At 51.1% G+C, this 10,967-nt stretch overlaps 3 protein-coding genes across 3 annotated transcripts; all 3 read right to left on the minus strand.

Annotated features, from left to right (window-relative positions):
• Positions 1–1,521: 1,521 nt before the first annotated feature.
• On the minus strand, positions 1,522–3,022 carry CHC_T00008734001 (Disulfide-isomerase, PDIA-1 Endoplasmic reticulum secreted). The gene is made up of 4 exons (XM_005717228.1): positions 2,861–3,022; positions 2,384–2,736; positions 2,250–2,259; positions 1,522–2,097 (listed from the first exon to the last, which is right to left on the minus strand). Exons 1-4 carry the CDS (start codon positions 3,020–3,022, stop codon positions 1,522–1,524), a joined length of 1,101 nt encoding a protein of 366 aa, XP_005717285.1.
• A 2,018-nt stretch (positions 3,023–5,040) lies between these two features.
• Positions 5,041–7,536, minus strand: CHC_T00005679001 (hypothetical protein). Its single transcript, XM_005717229.1, has one exon. The coding sequence runs from the start codon at positions 7,534–7,536 to the stop codon at positions 5,041–5,043; it is 2,496 nt and encodes an 831-aa protein (XP_005717286.1).
• A 2,407-nt stretch (positions 7,537–9,943) lies between these two features.
• Positions 9,944–10,714, minus strand: CHC_T00005680001 (hypothetical protein). Its single transcript, XM_005717230.1, has one exon. The coding sequence runs from the start codon at positions 10,712–10,714 to the stop codon at positions 9,944–9,946; it is 771 nt and encodes a 256-aa protein (XP_005717287.1).
• Positions 10,715–10,967: the final 253 nt, after the last annotated feature.

Below are 10,967 nucleotides of genomic sequence, written 5' to 3' on the forward strand. Positions count from 1 at the left end.
AACTCTCTGCGATGGTGAAAGGCCCCCTCAACATCGTGGCCGCTGTGCTGAGATTCGCCTCCCTCGTCCTGCTGGCCATCGCCATGGCCAGCAACTACTGGGTCCGCTTCGACGAGACGGAGGTCGTCCAACCGCTAAACCCCATCCAGACAAACTCCGACTTCACCGGCCTCACCCTGCAGTACAAGCTCGATTACTTCGGCCTGTGGATCGGCTGCCACAATGAGACCACCTTCAAAAAGATTTCCTGCGGCTACATTGGCGCCTCGTGCTATTCTAACATCTGCTGGATCAGAAATGGACAGGAGGACAACAACGCCTGCGAAGACGCTCGCGTGAAGCCCGTCACCAGCTGCGCTTCTTACCAGGCTACGAGGGCAATGGTCATCATCGGAACCCTCTTTCTCATCGCGGGCGCCGCCATCACCGTCGTCTGCGTCTTTGTCGGCGCCTCCAACCTTGTGTCCACGGGCGCCTTGGCCACCTTCCTGGGCGGCCTCTTCGTCATGATCGGCTTTGCCGTCTTTTACGACAACATCTTTCGCCCGATAGATGAAATCGCCTCCATTGGATGGTCCTTCATCCTTCTCATCGTCTCCTGGCCGCTCGCCGTCCTGGCAGCCATCCTCGCCTTCCTCTCGCCCATGTTCGCCTCGAAGGAGGAGGAGGAGGAGTACGATCAAGCCGATGCCGATGACAAGCAGGAGGCTTGATCTGTCTACCTCTTTCCTCGTTGATGTCCGCACGTGCTTCCCGGTCTTGCAGCGTTATTGTCGTCGTCGTCCCGCCAAAGCCTGCACCTGCGACGCCACTTCGCGTCGTCTTTTTCGTCGACTGCTTTTTCTGCCCTTCTTGTTTCTTTCCATCCCGCTCCAAGTCTAGATGCCCCCCCTCCCCATGGAACTGCCGGCATCTTCTGCCACTAATTTATAATATTCAAAGCTTTTTTTCTCTCTCGCTTCGGTTAGGCTCCCGGCCTTCCGCTTTCTCGCGCGGTTTCAGCAAGTGGTTGAGAGCACACTAGCCATCCCCCCCGTAGGATATCGTTCGTGTCCGTTCGCCGAGTTCGCTTTCAACTCTCGTTGAAACATTTAGGAAAGCTGGTCGGAAGAATAAATCAACGCTTCGACACACGGCCCCCCTCTGTCATCGCGCTCCGCGCTCCCAATTCCTGTGCATCGCTTCCTCGTTCCCTTATTGGGCACAACTATTGACGAAATGTCACTTTTTTACATCGGTCTTCAATCAGCTGGACGACTCTCGCAAGACTGTTTGTCATCACTGTCAACGAGCACAGCCGTTCTTGGCTGCGGTTTCGTTTTGATCTGTGATGAAAAGATGCTTAAAAATCTAAACTAACAAACACGCTTACAAAAGCACTCCCTGCGCCGCGTCGATGTCGAGCACATCATTCGAGCACTCTTTGATAAGCGCTCTCTTTCTCGCTCAACCGCCCAAATTCCCGTGCAAAAGGATTAAGTATATTGCTTATAGATTACTGCACGAGAATTAAGCGCCTCTTTACAGTTCGTCGAACGCGCTCAACACATTAACTCGCCGCATGAAGTTTCGTTTCTGGGACGCCTTCAGGTTATCAGGGCTTTCAAGCATCTTCAACAGACGCGCTTTCTCCATAGATGCGAACTCCACGCCCTGGTCTGCAATTTTCTTGAACACCTTCACATAATACTTGAAATTTTTCTTTGCCGTCTCGTCCAGTTTCTCTACCGCCGCGTGGCAAGTGTCCGTCACCTTCTTGCGCTCGTCATCCGAGGACGCGGCCACGAACGACTTGATGTGCTCTGCGATCTCCGCAACGACTCCGCCGGTCGGCGATACCCCCCCGTCCGTTGTGATGTCCAGCCCGGCCTTCTCGTTCACGAACTTCACGAACTCGTCAAGCGAACGACCCGCTTCGTTGTAATCCTCCCCTTCTTCCGCGTCGCGCCCGAAAATTTTAATGTGTGGAAAACCTTGCACGTCGTTTGCAGCGGCCAGATCCCCTTCTTCATCGCAATCCACTGACCCGATGACCACATCTTTCTCATCCGCGTACAGGGTTGCGAGCTGTTCCCAGGTTGGCTTCAAGGCCTTGCACTGCTCGCACAAATTTGAAAAGGACAAGTACGGTACCAGACAGTCAGTTCGATTTCCAGTCAAAGCGGCTGACAATGCCGCACTGCTCGTGTGTGTTTCTGCATTTCTCGAGGGGACACGGGCGTAGATTTCTAGGGGCGAGTTCAACTTACATGACCACACCTGTAATCGGATCGCGACATAGCCCGTTGGAAACGCAGCGTTAGAAAAATCAGCTGCGACTCGCATCGCAACAAACACTGTTCGTGTACTCAAAAAAATGAAAAAAAAGCCCAATGCAACTTACCAAGGTGCGAAAAAGCCGACAAGCGCGACCTTATCCTTAGCCATGACGATATCCTTGAAGTTATCACCCGTCACGACGGTGACGCTGGATCGCGGTTCCAAGAGTTTCTTCGAAGTTCCCATCTTTTCATTCACAAACTTGAGCAGCTCATCAGCTGTACGCCCAGCCGTGACATCCTCAGGCTTGTCGACATCCCCGCCCTTCGCTACCCACTTTAGAGACGGAAACCCAGAAATGCCGAACCGCTCGCCGAGATCCTTATTCTTGTCGGCATCGACCTGAGCAATGATGATATCTTTCGATGTCGCAAACGTCGTGCCCAGGCGCTCGTACTCGGGAGCAAGGGCCTTGCACTGCGTATGTGTGTGTCAAGTGGATAAACAGAACGTCGTCAGTAAGCATTACAACAGTGGTCATGGATACGGATTAATAAACAGGATAGCAGGGGGTTTGCAAGATTCAAATTGGAAAACGTACATGTCCGCACCATGGTGCGTAGAATTCGAGCATGATGGCGGCCTGCGACGAATCGATTAGTTTGTCGAAATTGTCGGATGTGATATCTCTGTAGAACAAAGCTGAGGATACACCCCAGAGCGACGCGAGGACAAGTGGGATTACGAGGTGAAACGGAAGCATTTCGATTTGGATGATGGTGGCTCTTCTTAGTCTGGTGACCAGATTTTTAGATCGGGGAGGAGGTTGGATCAGGGCCAAAGACCGGGGGTAGACTTGTGTTTTTATGCCAAGGGCAGTGCTTCACCACCTTCCCAGAAGTACAGCAATACTCTGTATTCCGTATGCCCAGAAGGATGCAGGCGAGGTGATTGAATGCTCTCAATGAAGAGAGTTGAGCCAAAACAGACGCTGTGCCAGGAGGTAACACCATTTATATGACGTTTGCCGATGACATCATAAATATTTGCAGAAGTGGCGCAGTTGATGTGTCCAGTGCAGAGTGGTGAAGGCTGCTGGTGCCAGCAGGCTGCCAGCAGCCTTCACTCTGAACACTGAACCGGCCCTCAGTGTTCAGGATTCCAAGTGGATGGCCTTTTCGACTTACCTGTACCTGCATTACAGATGCGACTGTAATGTTTTTGATCCGGAGGCATCTGTACTGTACGATGCACAGTTTGTGCAAAGCGTATGGAAATCCCACGTCATTCCATCTCCACCGGCCTCCGGCGGCGCCTGTGAAACGTCAACGTCTCTTACTCCTAAACCACACCGCCCGCCTCCATCTCACCTCTTTAAACTAACAACCAACTTTTCTTCCCCCGCCAATCCTTTCTTCTGCACTTTCCATCCATACCCTGCCATGGTGTTCTATGGGGCCCAAGTAACCGACTCAAAGATAACCTGGCTGGACGGTTCTGAAGAGGAAACAATCCACCTCACAAATGTAAGTCACCACCAATTCCTTCGCCATCCGATCAAACGATTCAAGCCGCGGCTTTGTTCATAGCTTTCACTGAAACATGTCCAAATTCTAACTAGTGTTTTTGTGTTTACCTCTCAATAGGCATGCTTAACCATCCCGGGCAGGAAAAGAAACGGTCGAATTGTACTGCAAATCTGCGATGAAGACGCCGAGGACTCCAATGACTCTGGCGGCAACTCCCTTTCGATAGCGATGGGCGTCTTGCGAAACAACACTGCCGAAAATGTACGCCTGGACATTCTCATCAACTCCAGAATGGGCCTGCGCCTTGCGGGCGATAGCGCCGGCGCCGTCGTCGACGTTGTCGGCAACGAGATGGTACCATACTCTGACGACGAGGAGATGGCCCACGAGGACAGTATGGAGATAGCAAATTTGGCAAATGTCGCCAGGATGTTGAACGACGGCAACGTCGTCTTTGCGGACGCCGATGATGACGACTCCGACGATGACGGTCACAGCGACGAAAGCGATGAGGATGAGGATTCAGACGAGGAGGACGGCGTGTCTGGAGGTAATCAAATGGGTTCAAGGGCGGCCCGGCGTGGCGCAAATGGCGCTTCATCTGACAAGGAGAAAGGCAAAGTTGTAGTCAGAGGGAAGTCAAATGGTTTGCCCATAGTGACTCACAAGAGCGGCGTTAAGTTCCAGGACATGATCATCGGCAGTGGGAAGAAAGTCGTCAGAGGCCATAATGTTGCTCTCCATTACACTTTACGGCTCGAGAACGGCAAGCTTATCGACAAGGCGGATCGGAAACGACCATTTAAGTTTCGATTAGGAATCGGCGAGTGCGTGAAAGGTTTTGACATCGGCGTCACAGGAATGCGGGAAGGTGGCGAGCGGCATCTTATTATCCCGCCGCATTTGGGTTACGGCAACCAGAGTCCGCCTGGTATTCCACGAAATTCAACATTGTATTTCGACGTGGGTGTTGTCAAAGCATTCTAGGCGGCTTGCAGGGCCTTTTCTGGGTGGTTTCTTACCCTTTTTTTCTTCTGTAGAGCAGGTCTAAATACGCTAACCCAAAGATATCTTACATATATTTGCGCTTGGTACGACTTGAGGGTAGTCATGTGCATAGAGAGCTTTTTGAGAATGCTCTGGGGGCCTTATTGTGCTCCCGGATCACATAAACAAATTACTTCTTCCATATCCATTGTTTGTTTTATGTACAGTACATATATCAAAAGGCTTCCTGTGTTCACGGGCTGTTCTAAGCAGTTTTGTTGAAGGATGGCTGCTGAATGATTCTCGGGACAATCGTGTGTACAATTGGATCTGAGCCAGTAGAGACTGAGTCAAGTTGGACAGTGAAAACGTCTGACTCCACCCTGCACACGTCATCTTCTTCTGTACAATAATATGTGACAGATTCAACTTCCAAACTCTCTACAGATTTGAGCTTTCGTGAAAACGGTGAAAGATCGATGTCAAATCTGCCTGATTGCCCTTTTAGCGCCATCGCTCCACTCGACAATTTGGTCATTTGGGTAGATGATTGACCTGCTTCTGGTACTGTCCCAATCAGGTTGAGCTGAAAACGGCTTGAAGTGCCAGGGGTGAAGTGCGACTTTTCGGGCAAATTAATGACAAAACTGACCTGCCCTGTCCGATTAACGGGTCCGCACGGAATTTTCACGGCTCGACGTCTGTTGACAATTAGAGGCTTGTCATCTGCCTGAGTAGATGCACTCGGCGGTGCCACGGCAATGTTAATAGTCGACGTTTTCTTAGTGTTCAAATCAATTGCACGAATGGCAAAGTTGTTCGTGTCGGCAACATACAGGTGTGATCCATCAGGAGATAAGGCAAGACCAGCAGGTTCCCAGAACATTGCCTCGCTTGCGGCCCCATCTCGATATCCTGGAGTTCCCTTTCCGCAGAAGTTCTTCGCTTCTCCATTTTCTTCGATGACCTTGATACGATGATTGTAAGAGTCAGCGACGTACAGAGCTTTACGCTTGTCGTCAAAACATACTGCTAGTGGATGTTGGAAACGTGCTCGGGCTCCACGCCCTTCTTTGTCCCCAAAAGCGAAGAGGTTTTCAGCAAGGAGACCATCCCCACCAGCCAATGTTTTCGTAGGATGGCTACCTGCTGTCGTGTCGATAGCTCTCACAGAACTAGACTCACTATCGGCGACGAACATCAGCCCGTCTTCTGCCGCGCTCAAATGACTAGGTTGCGCCCAACCTGCCTGTCTCCCCGACAAGGCATTCTTCTCCAGTTCACGACCTGAACCGGAGAAAACAGTCCACGGGTTGAGATATGGACCAAACGTTCCTTTCGGCGGAAGTGCGAGACTCCAAATCTGGTGTGTCCCAGCCATTGCAACGTAGAGAGTGCCATTCACAACTTCCACATCCCAGGGTGAAGAAAGCTGCTGTGCTTTTCCCACACGTCCGGCGCTATAGTCAAATCCTTGCTCACCGTTTCCTCCAATAGTCTGAACCTTCCCAGAGGCAATATCGATCGCGCGTACGGCGTGTGATTCATTGTCCGCAACATACAATACTCCATTATGTTCAACAATGCCTTGCGGAGCATGGAAAGACGCGGTCGCAGGATCAGAGGAGTCTGCCAGCTTTGAATCTCCGTTCCCAAAAATCTTGACTACTTTGCTGGTGATGGAGTCCGACTGGACTATTCTATTGTTCCCAGTGTCAGAAACGAAGAGGGACTTTCCGTCTTCTGAAAATGCCAACTTCCCTGGGTACCTAAACGGAGAATCTGCCAGATTTCTGAGAGCAGAGTCACGTTTCGGAGCCGCTGGCAACGGACGGTGGTCAACATCATCTGTGTAGTACTCTAATGCTGCTGCAATAATCATGTCGACATCCTGTTCTTGTCTCTCGCCAGACCATACCGCGAGCAAATTGCCTTTCGGCCCAAGAAGGACAAGCGTTGGCCATGAGCTAACTCCAATCGCATTCCAAAGCTCCATTTTCTCGTCATTTATCACTGGGTGCTTCACGTCATACCGTTCAACGGCAGCTGCGATATTTTTCGTTTCCCGTTCCGCCGAGAATTTCGCTGAATGTACACCGACAACGACAACACCTCCAGAACCATCCTCTCCATACTTTATTTCGAGCTGTCTTAGCTTTGGGAGCACATGCTGGCAGTTAATGCAGCAGTAAGTGAAAAAGTCCAGTAGTACAACTTTTTCTTTCAACTCATTATTCAAGCTCAGCGGGCGGCTGTTTATCCAATCAGAGCCCTTTGCAAAGTCAGGGCATTCAACAAATGCCTGCTTGTCTACCTTTGCAACGTACTTCAAAGCATCCTGGAATCGCTCCCTGTCTTCTTGGTTGATTGCTGCCATGGCAGCTGGAACTGCTGAGCGAGCTGGAAGGCGGCCTAGGCCTATCGACGCTAGGATAGTCTGAAGTGAAATCAACCGATACTGCTCTCGCATTTTGAAAAGCAAGCCAACTGTCATAGTGCCAAGGACACCGTTTAGCAACTGCATTGCTTGCCTCCGGGAAATGGGTGTGTTGCGTTTCTTGTTATCGTTATTACCCGAGTTGTCATCCCATTGGAATTTTGCGTCAATTCTTGCTTTTCTGCTCCTCTTCGCGATGTGGCGCGAGTGAGAAGTCCTGAGAATCGCTCTCCCACCGGCCAATTCCGCGTGCCCATTCTGAACTGGGAGGTACGTGAGAAATGCCATAGTTTCGTAGTGTCTTCGGCGGCCAACTTGAGGCATTCACCGAAGCGTTTGCATGTCGAAGAAGGGTATCCCCAAATCACAAGGTGAGCTTTTGAGGCTCAAGCTACCGAAAATGAGAGGATGATCAAGCTTCCCATACTGATCAGTTTTTCCAGATTGATCAATCTGGGCCATCTGCGAAAAATCAGAATTGCCAGGATTCTGCCACTTGGATAATTTCATATGGACACAACACGTTTTTAGGGATTTTTATTTGAGGTTGCTAAAGAGCATGTCCTTTCTGCCTGCTGATGCAAAACGTTGTGCGCAAATTCCCCATACTCCGTCTTGGTCGAAAGCTTCTGCACTCATGAAATGGTTGATAGGCATAGAATTCGTACGATGGAAGGCTGATCTATGGATAGTTCTTATACCAATTTCTTCAAAGCAATCACCTCAGCGGTTCTTTTTGGATCCGATATTTGTAATGGGTTGTTGGGACATTCGGCTGTTTTTCTGTAACGTGTTCACCATGAACGGCATCATGCTCTACGGACATGATTAGTTGCAGGTTTGGACTTCTCGGTGCTCCCGAAGATGAAGAATTTAGAGATGGTCATGCATTTATTCCTACCTGCTGAAGACGGTCTAAAGCTCTGTCAAAGGATGCCCCCAAAACGTCAATAACAGCAAGTCACATCCGACGGAATGATTCCCAAAAAAATGTTAAAGATACCAAAGATTCTTTCTGGATCTCCAATCGACACTACAGTCTCGTGTAGGTCACCTGGATCAGTTGTTTGTCTGAAAAGTCGTGCTACAGGAGACTGACAATGCAGTAGTGTGTAGGACTGGTTACCAATACTGAAGGCAGGAGGTGTGATAGTTGTTTGTTCTATTGGGATAAAGATGTCAGATTTTCTGAAGTCATGCTGGGAATGTTTATATTCCTGGAGCTCTGGCCAGTGCAGCAGAGTTGAGCGACGTATCCAATACATCAACGCGGAGGCGCACCTTAGGAACCAGTGAAAGTAAGTATTTTGAAGTTTTTTTTTACAGGGATGACCAACAAATGCGTCTGAGCATCGTTTGCGGCTCCTCTCGGCTTGCGCTATAGAGGGGAGTTTACACACGGCTCGGTACAACCGACTGGACGACATTTGCATTCTTCATGTAGACAACTGATGCTCAGATTCTCCAAAAATCTTGTGTTTGTCGCTCCTAAGTCTCAAAGAGCTTCGGAAAAACGATGATGAACGCAGTAGTTTGTCGGTCGTTCGCAGTACGAGTTTCGCTAATGTCCAGAGACGACAAGTGACCTTAGATGAGGCCATTTGGCCTCGTAAGAGGCTACTTTTCAACTCATTTTTTCTCGACTTGTGCTTGCTTAACAAGAAGGAAAAAGATACTATCGCCATAGCAGTTGACTTCTGCGTTATGGAAGGATGGAGTTTGGTGAGATCTGGACGTCTTTTCCAGCCATTTTTAGAATGCCTAAAAAAGAAGCCTGTTTGACCAACCTCAAAACGTTCGTGTTGATATCTACGAAACCAAAAGGCCTGTTTAAAACATCAACCAACAGTTGAAACTTCATTGGATTCTTAGTTTTTCTTTGTATTCACAACTGCTCTCCAAATGTTTTGCAAGATGTTATAGCCGAGGGCATGTACGTTAAAGAAATGGTGTCCAAACTGACTTTGAAAAGTTTCAATTTAATTTATACATTTTTGCGAAAAAAGCTGGCCTCGGCTGCCGTCATATGAGGCAAATCGCTTGTCGTCTGTGGGTGAGCAGAAAGTAGTCGATGGCCCACAAACTCACAGCCCAATTGTAACCGTGTAACATGTGGTCATTTTTTGGAGGCGTATGTCATCAACATTAGGGACTATTTTCTCGTTAAAACATGTGCGGCCCACGGCTATCAACCAATCATATCAATATATTCAGAATCGGGGTCGTGTCCTAGATTTTGGAGCCCATCTATTCGTCAATTCGTGACGGTTGACTTGCCATGCGAGACACGGAGGGCCGCAAACTTCAAGATCAGCCATTCTCCTGCGGGGTGAATCTCATTGCAATGACTTACGATCTTTCCTTCCATGCCTGTACATTTGACTCGGTTACCCGCACATGTGCACTTGCTCACAGGAGAGAACGCAATATTACCCTTGAACTCCTGTAGACATCGAATCATGGCTGCCACTTTTGTAAAAATTGTAAGCTTGTACACAGCAGCTTCGAAATGCCTTTTGAAAAGATGTTCAATGTGGACAAGAGTGGCAAAAGAGTTGGAGAGAAGATTCAAGTTAAGTGTGATTTGTTCAGCGTAGACTGACCGATTCAAAATCTATCCCAGACTAGTGACTCGGAATTGCTCAGAATGTTGTGGGCAGACCATGAAGTTAGTTTAATAAAGTAAGAGTCAAGAAAGTAAACGAGTGAGTATTATTACAAATTGTTATTGTTAACAGTGATGGTACCTCGGGTCGACAATTGTCGAGGCATTGTACTGTCGTGAGCGCCCCTGATAGAAGCCCGGGCCAATAGGGCGTCCGGCCGGAATCAAGCTGACGTGCGGGCCTTGAAGATACGCATTCTCCTCGTTCCCAGGCCTCTGAAGTCTGCGCAACTGCTGCACGGTGGCCTTGGAAACAATAGCCGAGACAACATAGCGCATACTGCGGCTGGGAAAGCCGCGCCAAAACTCGCCGACGCCCGTCTGCATCATGGAGCGCGCAGTATGCGTCAGACTCCGCCCGGGGGCGTTCTTGACCGACTCCACGGCCATCTTCCGGCTGAGCGCCTTGAAAGGTTCCGAACAGAAGCCGCCGGTCAAGTTTGCGGCGGCGGCAGCGACCACGATAGCAGCGGCGGTGCGAGCGCGCGACATGCGTCCCTCCGCGGCGCTCTCGTCGATCTGGCCTCTCCACCGCCTGTACAAGAAGTAATCGACGAGAACAGCGGGTGCAGTAGCGACCAGCGCGGGCACGGCGCCGGAGTACAGGAGGTCGGGGCGGGCCCTTGCGAACTGGAGGACCTTCACGGCAGCGACGTCCTTACGCAGGGCGTAGTACGCGAAGTGGGCGGGGTAGGTAGCGACCAGGGCCGCGGCGCCGGACGACGCAGCCACGGCGACGTGTCGCGCCGGCGTCAGGCCGGCGCCGCTGCGCGCGAGAGCCTGCGACGCGAGCTCGAACAGGGCGACGGTGAGGGCCTTGGTGGGGAGGCGCTTCATGCAGTGGAGCGGGAGGCCGCGGAAGGCGGCGGGCCATCCGCCGGCGCGCACGGCGCGCAGCAGGCCGGCGGGCGGGGCGGCGCGCGACGCCTTCGCCGCGCGCGCGGCCACGTCCAGCGGGGCCGCGGCGACCTGCGCGGCGATGGTGGCCGCGGCGGCGACGCAGGTGGCCTGCAGCACGCGGGGCCAGTCGGTGCGCGGGGCGCGGGGCGGCGCGGCGCGGCGGCAGTTGCTGCGCGCGCACACGAGCGGG

The sequence above is a fragment of the Chondrus crispus genome, genomic scaffold, assembly GCF_000350225.1.
Source record: "Chondrus crispus Stackhouse genomic scaffold, scaffold_308, whole genome shotgun sequence".
Lineage (NCBI taxonomy): Eukaryota > Rhodophyta > Florideophyceae > Gigartinales > Gigartinaceae > Chondrus > Chondrus crispus.

Coding starts and splice junctions, on each gene's coding strand:
- CHC_T00008734001 (XM_005717228.1), bottom strand. CDS start 3,022: ATGCTTCCGTTTCACCTCGTAATCCCACTTGTCCTCGCGTCGCTCTGG. Junction 2,737..2,860: donor ACGCACCATGGTGCGGACAT/GTACGTTTTCCA, acceptor ACACATACGCAG/TGCAAGGCCCTTGCTCCCGA.
- CHC_T00005679001 (XM_005717229.1), bottom strand. CDS start 7,536: ATGCCTCAAGTTGGCCGCCGAAGACACTACGAAACTATGGCATTTCTC.
- CHC_T00005680001 (XM_005717230.1), bottom strand. CDS start 10,714: ATGAAGCGCCTCCCCACCAAGGCCCTCACCGTCGCCCTGTTCGAGCTC.